Here is a 20,197-nt window from a genome sequence, read left to right as displayed (position 1 = left end):
TCGATGCGGTTTTGACTGTTGGATAAGAAATTTGTCACTTTGGTCCATTATCACAACTGGCCACAAAAAAGGAAATTTCATTCCATGTTAAATCAAAATCAAATAATTTATTCAGAAATTAGGCCTTCACAGGCACTTTTTCACGTCATTTTCTAAATTAAATAATATTTACCAAATCTACAAACTACTAATATTTCGGAACGACCACTGCTGAGAAGAAAAATAAATAAAAAAGAAACAATTTTATCCATATTCCACACATTTATTATTTTTAACGAAGTATTTTTATTTGGTATTACGATGACAAATAATAGTAGTTCGCCAAAGAAAAGATTGGTTGATAAACATCCAGTATTGCCGGCCAAGAAGAAACAGCGCGCTCATTTATTGTCTAATTAATTGGTAATTGGTTTCAAAGGTCATTTGCCTTGACATTTGAAACCAATTACACGATTTTATGGTCGTTAGTTGAAAAAGAAAAAAAAAAGCAGTAATAAGTATAAACATATTTAATTACTAACCCAAATATATGTTAAGTTTAACTGAATCCAGACATCTCGAAAACATACACAAACACACAATAATAATATCCAATTATAGTCGAATAGTACAAACATAGGAAAAACGTAATCTTAGCAAATACATCTGTATAATTCTATAATAAAGCTAAAACAAAAGTATTGCTTTTGCAGAAACCCTAAAGAGTCTAAAAGAACTTAAAAATATAAATTTAATCAGCCTATCTCTTATAGAATAGGGGTCCTAATTATTACATTTCGTTTTATTTTTGTCAAAAACTTGTTGAAATATATGCGTACGCGCAGATCCTTATTTTTAAATACATATCTTTTTAAATCTCGAAATAAAATCAGCACCGACCTTGCGTCATATTGTTTTCTAGATGTTATGAAATAAATTATAATGTTTTGTAATGTCCAAACGAGAATTTATTTGTGTCTGATGTCGTAGTTATGTTCTTAGTCACGAAGCAAAAACAAAGAGGGGACTCCTTATTGCCATGTCTCTAACAAAAGTTGTGTAAAGATACCCGGGGCTGAGGCAGACGAGTGAGGTAAGCGGTTCAACCATAAGCTCCGCTCCTTCCCAAACGGAACACGAAATAAGCAATGCCCTATTACGTGATATCTGTGCACCTTTCATTGTAGCTGCGCACAAGTTTAAACACCGTCATTTTCTATGTTTGGTTCGTGTTTTTATAAGATTTATTAGTAAACTAACAGGCAAAATAGTACTAGAGCGACATATAGCAAAACAGAAGTGTAAAAAAAAAAACGTCCGCGCAAAACATTCAATTTTTATTTTTTATAGATCCTAACTTTGGACATAGTGATTGTAATACACTATATTAAGAAATATAGAAACATAAGACTGTTTCAAGTCTTATGAAGAGTTATTCTTTGTGCAGGTGTAAATTGATCGTTATTCTCGGATTCACTAATACCCCTTCAGTGGGCGAAGTGCGGTTTAGCACTTCACTTCTCACCATCGAATCGATTCGAAATAAGACACAGCGAACCAATCACATTGCGCCATTGTGACGCAACGACAACCACACTGCAATGTCATTGGGTCGCTGCGTCTCACTTCGAATCGATTCGATGGCGAGAAGTGAAATGCTAACCGCACTAACCCCTCTGAACATACCTATAGCCTTATAAAGGACAATCCTACATAATATTTATGTATCACTAGATGTACACGATAGTTCGACACGCGGCTTCGACTAGACGTATGTAAATGCATCATGTCAAGAGATTTTTTTACATTCTGATAGTTTTACATACAGAATGCGTTGTAAACCCACGACCAAAATTGGAAGAACCTTTCAAAGATAATGAAAACTGTAGACTAGTAATTAATGTGGCTACATCAACTATTATATAGACGGCTGCCTGCAAATACCGGAACACGATGAGGGACACAAGATATTAGCGTTGCCTCGTATCTCGAATTGGAACACATGACGATGTTTTAGTTTTCTGTCTACGGTTAGTTATTTTCAAATGTGATTTACTAGTTAAATATTGCACTAGCAGCGACGCCCTCTACCAACATTGAATGCTTCAAAAACAGATAATTATAATTTTTTAAATGGCGGAATCATATCGGAGCCGCGCGTCGATAAACTAATGCCGGCTCAACATTATCGCAGACCGTTCACCGACTTTGGCGGATGCTGCATACATTGCTGGTTTTTCTTTGCGTTAAATAAAAGCACTCGCACATACCACGCAATGTTGATTCGCGTCATCATCTGTCCGAGTTCGGCGATAGTGTGTAGCCGGCATATGACGTTCCACGGGTATGGTAACCTTGCGGTCGATTTTTAGTTACGTATTTCTGAAATCTGCTACTTAAAAATAAAAACACATAAAAAAACCGTCCATAATATACCTTAATCTGTGGATACAAACACAGAATGACAAGGAAAACTGACCCAGCGATCAAAATTCACAACTTTCAAAGTTTGAAATGACATTTTGTTAGCAAATATGTTGGCAAAATTCCTTGTCAATCTGTAAGCTAAATTGAACGGTATCAGTTGACTGCGTTCCGTTCTACGAGCGGTTTCTTGTGCGAGGAAGGCGCGGGCAACTTCGATGGTTTCTTGTATGCAAAGGAACGGTTCACGTTCTCTTTGCCGTTTTGGTCTTGATTCTGTAATAAATAAATAAAGTTGTGAAATACAGATTTTATGTTATTGTGTCGCGTCTTCTTCATAGCGTATATGACTCATGGCTGAGGGTCGTGGTCATTTTGTGGAATGAAACACAGCCAACTACTTTCTTGGCACTATTAATGGAGTCGTTTGTCATTGGCATAAAAGTTGATAATCAATCAGTGTGCAGGTTTCCTCACGATGTTTTCCTTCACCGGAAGCAAGTGGTGGTCGATGAAAACTAATCATGTGGCGCGAGTAGGATTCGAACATGGGACCTTTCGGATCACAGGCCAGTCTTAACCATTACACCACCACCGCTACTCGTGTCGCGTCTACACTCCACCAATAAGCCCACCTACTAAGCTTATCGATATATTTTTCACAATTTATTTCACACTATCGTAACTTCTCCAATGGGAGCAGAAGACTTGCGAGCATTACTTCTTCTGGATTTCATTTGGTTTAATCAAACGAGCGCAAGACAAAGACAACGCCATGTTTTTCTTCCTTGTTACTCATTTATCGGAAGCGAACAATAGTTTTGTTAAGAGTTCATCGTTTCCGGGATGAAAGGTCCTTCATTTCTTTCCTCCCAGGAAGAGAACTGCTCCTGAAGACACACGCGGGCGAAATAAAGAACTCACCCTCCGTATGCTGTATATGTCAGTTTCGCTGGTGGACTTGACGATGTGAGCCCGCGAGTCCGCCCGCGTGAGCTCGGGCGGGGACGGCGCCGCGAACACCGCCGAGTCCTCCGACGTCGAGGAGTCCGCGTCGCTCGTCGCGGTGTTGTTCTCAGATTCTATCACTACGCAGTCCTGGGAGGGCAAACATTACTATTACTCACTACTACTCAAGTGTATTATCGCTAACACCGGTACTCATCATCATCATTACAGTGTGTTATCGCCAACACTGGTGTCAGATTTTATTCAAGTCGCCTGAAGGCATCTGACATGAGTTTACGACTACTCACCGCCATCTAGAGGCAGATATATAGATTTTATATATTATTAGAAAGAAAAAAAAACATTGTAAGAAACAATAATGGTAAGCCGATCTGGCATGATAGGGACCAACACCGTTCAAATGAGTTTCTTTCGGCATTTCTTCTCAGCAGTGGTCGTTCCGAAATGCCAGTAGTTTGTAGCTTGTAAGAAATAACTATAAATATTGACGAGAAAAAGTGGCTGTGAAGGTCTAATTTCTGAATAAATGATTTGAATTTGAATTTGATAGTCGCATACACACTAGTGAATTGTTCACCAGTGTGCAGGTTTCCTCACGACTTACTACTAATACTATACGGGCTAATGCCCAAAACACGAGCCTCTAATACGAGCACGCCATACATATACATATACCAATGGTCTAACAACTAGGGATGACGACAACTTGCGAAGTGGCGACGACAAGTAGGAAAGCTACACCCGGGCTCCGACGCTCAACAGCTGCTAAGGAAGTAACCGGGATAACGTCCAGATGAGAGACTATCTTCATTGTTATTTACAATCATATTATTTCTTTCAAGATTTTGCAATGGCCGGTCACGCGATGAGTGATCTAAAACGTCGAACTCCGTGCTTTGGAATGCAAGTTAGGCAGTTGGTCCCGGATATATTTGCAGTCGTTAAAACCCGCCAATCAGCAATGGGCCCGCGTGGTGGGTTATGGCCATCCTCAATGGTGATAATGATGAATTTTGACATAAGCTGTCAATGACAAAAATCATCACAACTGATTGTGGATTGGTGGACTTATAACTCTGTAAGATCTAACTCGGATAAACAACATTTTTAATTACCCTATAGATGACGTGTCCCACTGCTGGACAAAGGTTTTATTCCACTTTCATCAACCAGGCGATATTCTTTGTGTACTGGATTCACCAGTTATCAAATCACGTGATGATATCTGTGATTTGTGAGACAAAAATAAATCTAAATTGTTTTGTCTCTTCAAATCCAGTCCAGGTGAACTGCTAGCGAACTAAATTAAATAAAGGCATAAATAATTTACATTTTAGTCCACACACGCGTGTTCCGTCCAGTAACGTGGACGACAGTTTTCTGCGAACCGGACCGGCGGTGGACGTGGCCGGACTGTTTGGATAACTTGACGCGTTTTGTTAAACATTGGCCCGAGATCGAGTGGACACACAAGCTCTTTGCCCAGCAGTGGGACGCGACATCGCGCTATAAGAAAAAAAGGTTAGACACGATCTTTTTAACTTTTTGAATGACTGACATTTTTAGATGTTCGTCTGATTTTTTACTGTCTAAAACTAGGATTGAACATTTGATTGGTTTAAAATTTGCTTCACAAAGATCTCTTTTACTCAAACGACTGGGCCAATTTGCATGAAAATTGGTATTGAGATAGCTGATGTGATGTGTGTTAATCAAGGTTATAAATTAACACATAGGATACTTTTTATCCAGAAAGTTCGCGATTTCCGTAGGATTTGTTTAAAAAGTTTGATAGTCAATGGCGATTTATAATGTAGATGACGCTCGTAATTTCAATAAATAACTATTATTAAAAATCATATTCATAGCGATGTGCGAGAGATTGTTCTAGAGGTTTTCCACAGAGATCCAAGGTAATTTTTACAGGAACTATTTGCAAATTCTCGGAAATAATCCGATAATATTTCTTGTTTCAGTGCATTCTTTAAAATTTCCAGAATGGCACATCATTAATAATAATACACTTTTTTTAAAAAACAAGAGAAAAAAGACGGTAACTAAGAAATATATGAAGTCATAACCACTGTAAAGCAAAAGGAAACTTTATTAATAAACATTGCAGATGTGTCACAATGCTGTTTGTTGGCTTTGTAAATAACTAACATTCATAACATAACATAAGTGATGCAAAAGTAACGTTCGTTCGGTTACCTCTTCATAGCGATGTTCTTGCGATGTTTGAAGTATGGAGAAGGACATGCAATTAAAGACATATAATGCTTACGTCGTCCGGCGAGTTGTCGAGCGCACACGGACGCGGACGCGCGAGTGCGCGATAGCGCGCGAGGATGCGCGCGTGCGGCGACGTGCTGGCCAGCGCGCGCGGCAGCGCGTACTCGCTGCGCGCCGGCGTGCTGCCTGCGGGGGGTATATATACATTGTGGGTCCGTTCTGTCGCGCCGTCTGTCATTATAAACTCTAAATAAAGGTAAAATAGGTACATTGTAAGTTACTAGTTGTTCGCCGCGAACGTAGACCTCGAGAACACAATTTTTTTTTTACAAAACTGTGAATATTTCAAAAACCACTTAACAGATTTTAATGCCCCGCGAACTTTTGCCCAAGTCGAATTGTAGACCTCTATCGCTCGGTCAAAAATAGGTTGACATGTTTAACGTACCTAACGTGTGATAACGTACCTAAACTATGTCCCGAAATTAAATTACAAAAATTAAAGAATGTGCATACAAATACCAAATAATATTTAATGTTACATTATAATTTTTCAAATTTTAACAAAGACAAATATTAGTTTTGCTATCTGTCTTATAATTATTCTGTATAATAGTAATGTACATTTTATGAATAATTGATTTTGGAAATGATTCCTTTCTCAAGAAAATTGACAGGCCGTAATGACAGCGCGGCCGCGGCGGTCGAAACACTCTGAGAAACACCTATAGTATACTGTTGTGTGTGACATGCCCTGGATTAGGTGGTCCTTTTGTCTCGACAAGATAATTACTGACGACAACTGGACAAAGATGGCCGAAGACAGAGATGGTTGGCGTTGACCCAGCTGTGGGTCACGGAGGGTGACGGCGATATCCTCCAGCGGATGTCATACGAAGCGACTAAGGGACACATAGCCTAAGCGACTGATAGGTATCAATACCATCTCCAAGGAGGATTGACGCCAGGCAGGCGGACAATTGTAAAGACACAGCCAAATGTTCAAAATTTTAAGGTCATTTTTTTACCTTTATCAACATCAGTCTAGTCGCTAGCATTAGCGTCCATATATATCGTTACATATTACATAAATAAATACCCATCTCGTATGTATTTATGAACGCTCTAAACTCAAAACTACCGGATCGATTTTTATACGGTTATCACCAATGGATAGTGTGATTCTTGAGGAAGTTTTAATTGTATAATTTATAGCTATATTATAGTTAAAAATGAAAATAAACAACTTACCAGTAGGATTGTAAACCTTGTATTCCCTGGATAAATAAGTTTCTTCCAACTCCGCGTGTCTCTCCAAGCTGTCTTTCATCTCGTCCTGTAACGTCTCCAGGTGTTTCTTGCCAGCCGCCACGGCGTCCGATTGGCTGGCGAGTTGGTTACGAGCTTGGGACCCTAATTCGTTGGCGGACGATGCTAGATGTGTCAGCTCTTGTATAGTTGTGATGTTGTGTTGCTGTAATTCAAATTTATTTTTAATTTAACATGTTTATTTTAAATTTCCGCAAAAACCTTTCATCATTTCATTATCATCTGCAGCCCTCCGTGACCCACTGGTGGGCATAGGCCTCCTTCCGTCTCCGCCAACCATCATTGTCCTGGGCCATCCCTATCCAGTTGTTGCCAGCAATTTCCTTTACATCGTCGACCCATCTAGCCGCCGGATATCCTACGCTCCGTTTTCCAGTTTTTGCATGATCTTATTCTTATTTGTTACTTCCTAAGGCTTTAAGTACTCAAAAAATCTATTTGAAATTGTACATAGATACACATAATTAAAAGTATGGAGAAGGACAAGTTCCGGTGCGTGTCCGCGACACAAGTCAGTGCACTGACCTCGAGCCGCTGCTGCGCGCCGGCGAGCGCGAGCTGCGCGCGCTGCAGCGCGAGCGCGAGCGCGCGCGCGCTCTCCGCACACAGCGCGTCACGCGACGACTGCTCACGGTCTAATGCTGCGCGCGTGTCCGTCTGGGAATCACGTCATTTTTATTCGCAAACTAGCGATTTGTTCCGGCTTCTCTCGTGTAAAACTATTATTTTGAAAAATTAACCTATCAAATGAAAATCTATCCTGTAGTTTTTGAGTTTACTCATATACATGATCGTTTCTTACATCTTCATTTCTAACAAAGTATATGGTCAAAAAATTTACGATAAAAATAAAACTAAAAAATATACTAATTGTTCGCTGAGAACTTAAGACCTCACGAACACAATATATTTTTACAAAATTGTGAATATTTCAAAAAACAACTGAAGATTTTGATGACCCACGAACTTAAAATTAAATTTCATCAAAATCAAACCAACGTTACAAACAAACAGTTTGTTTGTAACGTTGGTTACAAACATACATATTATGTATATTTAAATTATATTATGTATATTTGTATATACAAAAAATATTTTTACCCCTAATTGATTAGTAGTTTCGCTCACTTGGTCAATTAAAAACAGGAAATATTATTTAATAGAACTTTAAGTTATAAGAACTCCTCAATATGAATTCCTTCATACTTATTTTGATACGAAAACGTTGTCACGTCAGAAGACCGCTAAACGTAAATTCTAACCGAAAAAAATAAAGCCCCATTAACTACGTTACCTCGACATCTCCCAACACCAATGAACCGAGAATAGTGCACCAAAATCTAGAAGATCTATCAGTGGCGTGGCGTGAAAAAAAATAGAGGTAAAGCCGGACCAAAAACACGGATAACGCGTAAACAATAAAAAAGTCGTACCTTAACTATTAAAAAAAAAAAACATGCATTTAATTACATACCTTAATTAGTGTGTTAGTTCACCTTTCCCAAAACAATAGTAAACGTTGCGTTGGAGGTAGGTATGCAGTTTTTCATGCGACAGAACATGCTTGTTATAGTTGTTAGTGTTCACCACCTTCACCGTACATGACATCACTTACAATACATCTGAACAGTGTATGTCGAGTGTATGACAAAAGTGGCTTTGAAAAAAACCGTTTAAAACACACATCGCTCACACGCACATTATAAAATCATTATACATTATAAAATAAGTGAAAGTTTACTTGCAAGTATCATCAGCCTAACTAAAATTATAAAAACGTGAAAGCGAGTTTATTTGTTATCATGTTTAAACCATTGCATCGATGTTCATAAAATTTTGCATTTCCTATATTCCTACCTTACATACCTAGTCTGGGATACTAAGCATAAAGTATTTATTACGCGAGCGAAATATATTTTTTTTTATATTACGAGAAAGCACATGCAAATATATTATCTATATTCTTACATAATTCTGGTTTTTTTACAAAATTAGCCAGAACTTTGTCATAAAAGTCGCTTTTCTTTTGCAATTTTAACAATAAATGTTTTTTAATTGAAATTACTCCTAGATTTGACAATCTCGCTTCACTTTGGCTATTTCGTGTAATGATGAATCCGTTTTAAAGCCGAAAACGATCTTTCACCGGAAGCCACCGATACAGGAAGACTTAAAATAATTTGACATAAAATTAAAAATTGAGGAAAAACTTCAACGCGGATTTAAAAAGATATAAATTAATAAAAATCTAAATTATTAATTGATGAAGTACTGTATAAAACTTTTAATTCGTTTTTTAATGCATGAAAATCAAATATATTTGGGAATTCAAATATTAAGGTAGACAAGCTTTCCTCGGGGAGACTATTGCGGTAACTCGCGTATTTCGACTTGTTGACTAAATCAAGAAAAGTTAAGTTTTGAAACGACGTATATCGGGTATTTAGTTGGCTTTTGATGTTATCTATTATTTCAATGAATAAACATTTATATTGTGTTTTTAAGTCAATTTCGGTATTGAGCCGCCGCCACCGCCGGCGGTGGTTCACAATATTCCTCAACACTACTAAAAATAAAATCAAATTGGTTTAAAAACTCTTCCGACATCCAAGATTTAAATGCATTACTTTCTCTAATTGAGATCTCGATGTCAACTTGTTTACTCGGAAGTAATGGAAACAAAATATCAGTTCTAGCGAAAATCTCCGAAAAAAACATGCAAAAGTAAACAAAATTGCATGTCTTCTAATTTACTTAGACTCAGACATGGATACAGAATCGTCATCCCACGATTGGTAATTATCTAATATATGATTAAAAATTTCAATCATATCTAACCTGCAATTAAATATAACATTAATAATGCGCGAATGACAATGACAATGCGTTTCGGCTACTTCAGGCATACGACGGTCGTAAAACTGTTTTAAAAGATTTGATCGCTTCGACGATTTGTTGAAAAATCTGACAATTCCATTAATATGGCCAAAAAATGATTTTAATTCCGAAATATTTTCTAAGGATCTGCTTAAAACCAAATTAAGAATATGAGAATAACATGGTACAAAATGCGCGAGAGGGCATTGACCTCGTATCAGCGCTTGCTGAACGCGGGGGAGTCCCCGCGTTCACCTGACATGACAGCCGCACCGTCGTATGTCCGACCGATCAGTTTCTCTTTGCATCGATGTTGTTCAATAATATTGAGCATCTCGTTCGCTAATACACTAGCCATCCGACTTTCGCTAAGATCAAAAACCAAGAAATCTTTCTTCAAGACCATTTTTGGTCAAATACAACTGACAATTGCTCTCTATGACTAACATCTGGGGTTTCGTCAATCATTACTGAAACGAATTTAGCTTGGCTAATCTCTAACCTAATCTCGTCTAAAATTACTGCCGCGGTGCACTGTATTAGATCATTTTGGATTTCCGCCGATAGACCGGTAAACACAGAGTGAGAATTCGATGAACTTTGGTCAAGATGCGATTTTACAACGCTGTCGTGTTTACTCAAATATAACAATGTTTCTATAAAGTTGCCACGATTGTCCGAGTTAGCGTTTTCATTATGCCCGCGACAAGGTAACTCTTGTTTTGCAGAACGACAGTATCTTTGAATCGTTTCATTAAGTTTCGATTTCGCTCTACTTTACGATTATGGGCTTCAAAATTATTACCGAGAAATGTTTCAATTCTACTATTACCAAAATAATGTATTAATAAACAACTGCGTAAATGTTTTTCAGTTTGACAATGTTTTCTCGCGGAATTGGTCAAATTATTTATGTCCGAAAAACCCATCCTATTCCAAGCACTATTAGTATCGGAAAACAAGAGACAAGGAAAGCAAAATAACTTATTTAATTTGCAACTGCCGGTTATCCATGTGTATTTGTCATACATTGAAAATGTTTGAAAAACCCGTCCTTACGCCTATAATCAATTTTCATATCTGGACAAGCGCGTCCGAGTTTTATAACATATTTTTTTATTTTCGAACGACAGTTTTGAGAAAGCAGTTGATTCATTTAAAAGGTGACCTATTTCTACTAATGCCGCCATTTCTCACAACGTACTACGACCTACAACGTGACGACAAAAAACAATGAAAACAAACAAACCTTCACAGAAATACTACGCACCATACACTCTTGGCAAGTAAAATTTCACTACTTTCGATTTTTTAGGTTTCACAATCAAACACAACACAAATCACAACAAATACGAGTACATTAGCATAAAAAAACCTGTGCAATGCAAATGCGCGCGTTAACTAATGAGTGTGACTGATTTTGACAGTAGGCAGAATCGCTCTGATTGGTTAATAGTTGCCAAGCCAATCAAATCCTACAAAAAGATTGGGAAGAGATTTGAGATCGGGTTATAGGTCGCCGTATATCGACGATTGGTTCTATGTAGTGGTATTAAGCATGGTGTGTGAATTTCATTCATCCTAATTATTAAAATTCCCAAAAACATAGGCGGGTTGTCTTGACTGAGACGCGATAGTAAAATCTTATGTGTGCGTTTGTGCGATTTCAAATGCATTGCGTATTTAGTATTACGATATTAAAGAATGTCTTTAGAAAGCGCGCAATGTAATTATGTGGATAACGACAAAATTGTCGTTTTATATGGGCTCGTTTTTAATATTACTAAGGTAGGTAATGCGATCGTTCGTCGGCTTACATACCTATATTAACTAGTAAGGATTTTTCTAAGAGTAGACCGCGGGGGTAAGCTATTATTGTTAATAATAAAATAATATAATATATATATTAGAATCTGTCAAGGTAAGCCGGCAGGAATCGTGTTGTATGGAGGCTTCGCCACTGAGATCTATTAGATATATTAGAAAAAAAAATTCGCCTCTTGATATATTAGAAAAAAAAAAATATAAGAAACAATAATTGTAAGCCCTTCTGGCACGATAGGGACAAACACTGTTCAAATGAGTTTCTTTCGGCATTTCTTCTCAGCAGTGGTCGTTCCGAAATGCCCAGTATAGTTTGCAGCTTGTGAGAAATAACTAATATAAAAATTTACGTGAAAAACTGCCTGTGAAAGACTAATTTCTGAATAAATGATTTTGATGATGAATTTGAAGCTTAAACCTAGAAATAGCAAAGACATTTGTCATAGAAACACGAGGATCACCTGGATCTGTTCATGAGTCTCGGTGATGGCGTCCATGAGTTGTTCGCTGACTTGGTCGGCCACCTCCACCACTTTCTTGCTGAACGCCTCCATGTCGATGTTGACGGCGCTGGTGCCTGCCAACACATTTATTGGGAACCTTAGCTCAGGTGGATATGAAGACAGTGGACCTTAACCTCACTTTGTAAAAATACAAAAACAATATAATGATCATATCACGGAGATAATGGTTATACTTTCAGATTGACCTGTATCTACGATGTTTATCTATTATCCTGCTAATATTTAAATAGATTTGTTATATACGTGTCACACATGTGGTTTTTTTTTTAAATAATAATTATTAATAATTTTATTCAATTCAAAACTCTTTATTCAATTTAAGATGATATACATCACTTATTGACGTCAAAAAATTACTTAAACTAACTAAGTGCCGGCTTCCAAAGCGCACGTAAAGAAGAAGCGGCGCGACAAACTTCACCGCAGCCTTTTCTCCAAGGACGTCAATTAACAAATATAGGTCTTATACTTATATTAGGAGGACGAATTTACTTCATTATTATTATTATAAATGTCAAAATTTGAATGAATAAATAAAATAAAAGTTGTATGTAAAATAATAATAATAGGATGAAAATATTCTGTATCGAACGGGAATTGAAACCGCGCCACTTGTCTGTCCGGGACAGTGCTCTTGACCACTGAGCTATCGAGCCCATGCCAGTTCGGCCGAATCAATTCATCTCTTCACGTCTCACGTCGATATAATTATAGTATTTTCAGTAGAGTAGTGGTATTCTTTACTAATATTATAAATGGGAAAGTTCGTGAGGATGAATATGCGTATGTTTGTTACTATTTTATTTAAATCTATTGGACGGATTGTTATGAAATTTGGTACACGGGTAGAATATAACCTGGAATAACATTTAGAATACTTGATATCCCGAAATTCCCACAGGAGCAACGTCCTGGGGCGCAGCTAGTAATGTATATGTATGATATAACATAAGCAACATATAAGTATTATTGAGTTAGCATCCCATAAGTACTAGTATAAAAAAGAATAAACGGACGGGACTACTGGGCGTCGTAGCGGAGAATGCCACCGGAACTCCCAGAAATAAGTGAACTTTATAATATAAAACTGAAACAAACACTAATGCAGACGAACATGACACTTATTACGTTTTACATAATTTTTATTTACTAAATTGCAACATAACTGATAATATTAATATATTAATAGTTAGACTGTTTACAAAATACATATAAATGTATTTTGTAATTTAACCAAATACACGTTTACAAATGTATTTTGTAAACGGTCTAACTTATTTACAAAATAACGTCCTTGATTACGTAGTCTCTACAAACAATGATTCCTCAAATCCAACCAATATCATAAATGCGTAAGTTTATTAGGATGTACAAATTTAGTACACGGGTAGAATGTAACAAAAGTTTACAAAATACATATAAATGTATTTTGTAAACGGTCTAACTATTAATATTAAATGTACAGTCTGCCACAGAGAAATCTGACCGCCCCGCGATTTGAACACCATCTTTTAGAGGGTGAGATATCTCTGTGGCAGACTGTACAATTAATATATATTACTCACCTTCCTCAAATTCCTTGCTAAACTTATCCAAACACTTGCTCAAGGCCTCCGTGCCAACATTGACCTCCTCCATGTCCGCCTCGGCGCTGTCAATGTCACGCTTGTCTTCCTCCAGTTGTTGTCTCTGGTTCGCTAGTATTTGAGCGGTCAGCTCTTCTACAGATTTCTTCTCCGCTTCGATGTCTTGCGTCATTTTAGATATTCTGTCCTCTAGAGCCTGTAATATTTTGTTTTAATTATATTTACAGATATTTTAATAACCACAACATTGTACCATAATCCTGTCCTACAAATTGTATAAATGAGAAAGATAGCAAGGATTTATGTGTGTATGTTTATTTCTCTTTCACGTACAATCTACTGGACGGATTGTTGTGAAATTTGGTACACGGGTAGAACATAACCTGGAATAACACATAGGCTACATTTTTACCCCGAAATTCCCACAGAAGTGAAGCCCCGGCGCGCAGCTAGTCTATAATAAAAGTAGTAAATTCTGTAGTTTACATGTGTCGTTGATTACCGCAAGGTAAACCCAGCAATATACTGTACATTGCTGGTTATTCATCTCTATAAAAGGTAGAAAACGGATTATTAACGAAGTAAATTTTTTTGCAATAGCAATACCAAATAGTAAGGTCAAGATTGGCTGATAAACACCCAGTGTTGTCAGCCACAGCGGACTCAGGGCCCTCATTTACTTCCTAATCTTTATAGACAAACAGTACGTCGCCAAATTCATTTTATTTTCGGTTTTCCTCAACAGCTACATACACACATTCCTCAAACTCAACGCGTTCCTGAACCAGGAACCTGAGTGTGATATGTTCGTGGATGGATGGATGGAAGATGCTTGATTGGATTTGTTTTGTGAGATTAACGAATATTGTGTTTCTCTAAGAAATTAATGTAAGTGCCTATTTTTTCATACTAAATACTTTGAAAGAATACATATTATGTATTTAGCTAAATAAAAAGGCATGGAACATGAAGTTCGGCGAACTATTTAAGTACCTGTTTATCGTCTTCATACTGTCTGGCCAGTCGTTCCTCCCGAACGGCCAATCTCTTCTCCTGCTCATCCAATATCTTCCTCTGTATCTCTATCTCTTTCCTGTTATATAAGAAGACATTTATTTCAGCTATAATGCGCGCCTGATGAGTCTATGGTTTGCCAACGCAATATATAGACTTACAGATATTGTAAATGCCAAAGTCTGTATGTCTTTCTGTCATGCTTTTAAAGCTAAACGATTTTTGATGAAATTTCGAATTTGACATATTTAATGACCCGAGGTCAAACATAGGCTAATGCGGAAATGCAGGCGAAAGTTAACTTTAATATATTTGAATAATAATATAAAATAGTATCAATGGATACGGCAAATGACAGAACGAAATGGAAGGAACTTACATACTGTGCCGACCCCGCACGAGGAAGGTCAAGAAGAAGAAGAGTTATAATAATATTAAATAGGCTAGTGTAACACGGACCTTACGAATACGCTCGTCGCTATGCGGCCATTGATTTTTGTCAGAGAGTGAAAAATATTGAATTTTAAATATATTTTTTAAATATAACATTTGTGGGAGATACATTTGGTAAAATTATATAAATCTTTATACTAGTTGTAATATACGATGACAATAAAAGTCAACATAACAAAGTCATAATAACATTTCAACAAGGGTTTTAATAAAATGTTTCAAAACTTCATAAACTCTAATATTAAATGGAAGAACATTTACCACTAAGAAATGTTTCTTTGTTTAATAACAATAGTCATTCATCTATACTATTATTATAAAGAGGTAAGCGTTTTATGAGTTTGTATGTTTCATCTCCGAAACTACTGGACCGATTTCAAAAATTCTTTCACCATTCAAAAGGTACATTATCCACGATTGCTATAGGCTATACTTTATCTCAAAATTCCCACGGGAGCGAAGCACCGGGCAACATATTCGACTAGATGTTACGAGTCATACCTATGTTCCTGCAGCACATGAGCCTCGTGCTGCATTCGTTCGTGCAGCAACTTCTGCGAGTGTTGTCGCTCTGTCTCAATGTCCAGCAGCTGTCGCTCCAGGCGACTCTCTATGGAGGCCTTCATCTCTTCGATTTCCTGTTAAATAAACATGATATGAATTTGATAAACGTGTACATATCTCATTAAATTTCAATCAATAATTGTTTGAAGTATATGTAATATTGTAAAAGTATTATTATACTCACAAAATTTTGTGATATTTTAGAATATAATTCTTATCAAATATCCACCTAAAAACAATCTGATATTTATTTTATTCTCTGTGACTTTTTTTGTGACGTTTAAAGATTGTGAGTTTTTTTTTTCATTTTATTAAAATTTTAAGGCTGCTTAGCCTGCAGTTTTCATGGTAAGCAAACACTGCAATCGTGACTCTTGATATCTTCTTTCATTCTTACATATAATAAATCAAAGACTTCTGCCGCGTGTGTTTGTGCGCTATAAATTCAAAAATTATTGTTTGTTTAACAAATAGAGTGATTCCTGAGGAACAAAAAATATTAGGACAAATCACACAGATTGAGCTAGCCCCAAAGTAAGTTCGAGACTTGTGTTATGGGATACTAACTTAACGATACTATATTTTATATTAATAATAATAACAAATACGTATATAGATACACATCCAAGACCCGGGCCAATCAGAAAAAGATCATTATCCATCATGACCCGACCGGGGATCGAACCCGGGACCTCTCGGTTCAGAGGCAAGCACTTTACCACTGCGCCACCGAGGTCTATAATTTGCAAATTATTTTATGAAAGCGAAACCGGGAGAGTGACTCATTATGTTGCGCTAAAAAGAATATGCGTTGCCAATTTTTAAGAAAGGGATAAGACTCTTATCTTTATAACAAAAATTTCGGGTAACAGTGTAATTTGCCACACAATTCCGAAACGGCTTGACAGTTTCTGATGAAATTTTAATTATACACTCAGTTTCAAAATAGGTGTAATATATATTATAGCACCCGAGCGATATTATGTCTCGGAATGAAGGTGACTGACCTCAATGGTAGCAGCGGTGCTGTCGGTCCTAGCGGCGGAGCGCAGCGCGCGGGCGTGGCGGTGACGCAGCGCGGCGTCGCGCAGCGTCGCGTGGTTGTGGCGCGCGGCCGACACAAACGACACGTACGACTGGTTGAGCGACTGCATGCGCGTCGACGCGTCCGTGTACTAGAGCGACAGAAGATAATTCAGATCTCCTCTCTCTCTTATCGCTGTATGATTTAGTTTCTATTGAGACTGTGGCGCAATGAAAACCGGAATCAATATAAAAAGTAGGCTTAATTTTTTAAATACAACAAATATTTGCATGTAGATTTCGAGTTTCGCTAAGTTTGACTCAGTCTACCCATAAAAAATATGGACGTGATACAGTGTTTATATCTTTAAGACATCGATGATTCGATTGTGATTTTATATGACCTTCATTGGACTGATGTTGTTGTAGAAAAAGTTGCGGTGAAGTTTGTTGTGCTGCTCTTCTTCATCTGTGCAATTTATTTGCATACACGTAGTTTGAAGTATGAACAAGGACATGACTGGTCTAAATTTAATTCTGATTTCCGACAAAAATGACTTGGGATCGATTGACATCCAATCAGCCCTCGCCGCGACTGACCCAGACGTGCACGAGCGCAGCGCAGGGCGCCGCCCGGCGCAGCAGACCCGCGCGCTGTCGCCGGCGCGCCACGGCCTGCAGCAGCGTCGTCAGCGCGCGCTCCACGTCCCGCGCTCGCGCGTCCAGCGCCGCGCGCAGCGCCGCCGTATGTTCGTCGTGCGACTGCTGCAGCTGCGTCACCGCCGTCGCCGTCACCGCCTTTATCTGCGACCAGGACAAAGACACTGTTGCCCAATTCTCTTACTGTTCACGGAATCACTCTTCATCGAAACCACGTTTCGACGAATTTTTTTTCTACTTAAAGTTTGTGTTTTCTTACCATCGCTACCACCCCTACACGCCACACCACATGGCGACCCTGCCATTCGGACGGATGGCGTAGCTGTTGGTTAGTATCGTCGAGACGTCGGTGTGATTTTGACTCCACTAAGCGCAGAAAAGTTTTGCTGAAGTACACCATGGGCACAAGTACGTCCAAGGAAGAGGTAGTCATAGCCCAAGTCGCATCAGGTGGGTCTAACGATGCATCGGTGATACAAGAACATATTTCGGCGGTAAGCGCGGCCGTCCTGTTCATAGCGACCTGTTTCGCTATTGGTATATTGGGTGGAATCATATACTTGTACAGAAGATGTCATCTTGAATGGATCAGACAAGAAGTGAACCGGAGAGAAGTGCAACGAGTGGTGCAGACAGCCTGATGAGCAAGCAGTAAGTGGCAATAATAATTAAGGAAGTGATATTTTTTTGTGCGGTCTTGTGTTAACTATATAAAATAGAGACATTAGTGTAAACATTGTTGTGTTATAAATGGAAATAGAGTTAACGTCAATTTATGTTCAACTTAAGGTTATTAGGGAATCTATTGTTAAGTTAGGACCTAGTAGACGAACGGGGAGTAACTTCGACTCAAAGCTTAGTCAAGCAAAGGCCCTTTACGACAAGTTTAAAAATGTAGTATCGGGCGTATCAAAATTTTCAGACGAATTGACACTGTTGATTAGTAGAATAGAAGACTTGTACGTAAAAACAATTAAGTTTGAACGCGAAACTGAAGTACCAGCAAAGATGGAGTCGCGAAATTTGGAAAAGTTTTCGTTAAAAACGGCAGTTAGTTTGCTTCCGAAAATGAACGGTGATGAAACTGTTACCCAAGATTTAATAGAAGCCATAAGTTTGTATAGTTCTATGTTAGAGGGGCTCGATAATGATCTCTTAATAAAGTTCGTGCTCACCACGCGTCTAACACAGGGGGCTAGGATGCGGTTAGCTTCACAATACGCGACAGTGGATAGTCTTTTGGCTGATATGAAGAAGCATCTTCTAACGGCAAAATCAGATGTTGCGATACAAGCTAAATTAGCTCGTACTAGGCAAGATAATAAGTCTATTGCAGATTTCGGAGCAGAGATAGAGAGATTGATGGTGGATTTGACTATTTCTCAAGCAGGGGATAGTCAAGAAGCCTACAGAGTCTTGCGGCCCGTGAATGAAAAATACGCGGTTAAAAAATTCTCAGACGGACTTCGCAACCAACGTTTGGGTACCATTATTACGGCAAGGAACTTGACGTTGTTAAAAGACGCAATAAGGGTAGCCGAAGACGAAAATGGTACATCATCGGGACAGGTCATGACTTTTCAACGTCAGTATAGGCCATATAATTTTTCAAGTAGTAATAGGGGTCGTGGCAATACATATACGCGTAATAATCATGCACAACAGAAAACAGCTGTCGAACGTACATTCCAAAGGAGCAAGAATGCTAACGTAGGTTTTAGCAACGGTGCGCAAGGTCGTGACGTGAGGAATGCTACATATCGCGGTCGACGTGGTCAGCAGAATCGTAGAAACGTAGCGTGTTTTGATCATACGTCAGACGGACATGACTCTGGCACAATATCAAAGCCAAAGTATTGCGAGTCTAGCAGAAGTCAGTTTTTTCGAGACTAAGCATATTTTAGCTTGTAATAGTATTAACTGGGTTAACTTTGTAGTCGGTAGTATAAATTCGGAATGGTTAGTAGACACGGGGGCATCGTTGTCAGCCATAAAAAATGGTTTCTTAAAATCAAGTGCTATGTGTTATAAGTTAGTTAAGGACGAGTTAATAATTAATGGTGTAGGTGGTAATTTACGGTCTATGGGTTATGTTAATTTAAAATTAGTATGCGGAAAATATTCATTCTTGCATAAATTTTATGTTTTCGATGATTTACCCTGTAAGTCAGTTGGTATAATAGGTCAAGATTTTTTACAAACATATAGCGGTATTATAGATTTTTCAGAAAACAAGTTAACGCTTAGGGAGCGTGAAGGGAGCGTGATTTCAATACCCCTTAAGTATTATAGTTATTCATTGAATATACCTCCGCGTTGTGAAGTAGTAAAATATTTTCCGGTGAATAGAGCGGACGATTGTGTGGTCGTGAGAAAAGAGTTGCAGAAGGGTGTATTTTTGGCTAATGTAATAGCTAGACCTAGGAATGGGATAATACCCATTAGGATATTGAATACGACTTCCTCAGAAGTTGTTTGCAGTATGACAGACGTGGAAGTATATCCGTTAAGAGATTACGATTATTGTTGTTTCGCGGAACCGGAAATGAGCGTGAAACGTGTTAAGGAAATATTTTCTTTGCTTAAACTTGAGTATTTGAATGAGGAAGAGCGATTGAGCATTGAACAGATATGTGCCAAGTATCCAGATATATTTCATGTACCGGGAGATAGGTTGACGGTCACAAACGTGTATGAACAGTCAATAAGGTTGAAAGAAAATGCCGCTCCAGTCTATAG

The 20,197-nt window shown here is 38.0% G+C and overlaps 1 protein-coding gene across 2 annotated transcripts in view; it reads right to left on the bottom strand.

Moving 5' to 3' along the window:
* Positions 1–494: 494 nt before the first annotated feature.
* Klp61F (Kinesin-like protein at 61F) overlaps positions 495–20,197 on the bottom strand; it is a 31,775-nt gene continuing 12,072 nt past the window's right edge. Inside the window, exons 12-22 of one of the 2 annotated variants that reach the window (XM_053759342.1) lie at positions 17,399–17,602; positions 16,783–16,950; positions 15,713–15,849; positions 14,738–14,837; positions 13,724–13,940; positions 12,096–12,211; positions 7,459–7,590; positions 6,856–7,078; positions 5,657–5,790; positions 3,328–3,501; positions 495–2,679 (exon numbers count right to left, since the gene is read on the bottom strand). In XM_053759342.1, coding sequence (XP_053615317.1) covers positions 2,560–2,679; positions 3,328–3,501; positions 5,657–5,790; positions 6,856–7,078; positions 7,459–7,590; positions 12,096–12,211; positions 13,724–13,940; positions 14,738–14,837; positions 15,713–15,849; positions 16,783–16,950; positions 17,399–17,602 — 1,725 coding nt within the window. In that variant the 3' untranslated portion in view covers positions 495–2,559. Of the gene's footprint in view, positions 2,680–3,327; positions 3,502–4,702; positions 4,879–5,656; positions 5,791–6,855; positions 7,079–7,458; positions 7,591–12,095; positions 12,212–13,723; positions 13,941–14,737; positions 14,838–15,712; positions 15,850–16,782; positions 16,951–17,398; positions 17,603–20,197 lie in introns of those variants that run through there. The other variant, XM_053759343.1, reaches the window with a different exon arrangement.

The sequence above is a fragment of the Plodia interpunctella genome, chromosome 19 (genome assembly GCF_027563975.2).
Source record: "Plodia interpunctella isolate USDA-ARS_2022_Savannah chromosome 19, ilPloInte3.2, whole genome shotgun sequence".
Lineage (NCBI taxonomy): Eukaryota > Metazoa > Arthropoda > Insecta > Lepidoptera > Pyralidae > Plodia > Plodia interpunctella.
Note: the sequence above shows the minus strand (reverse complement) of the source record. Positions and strands in the feature narration are given on the sequence as shown.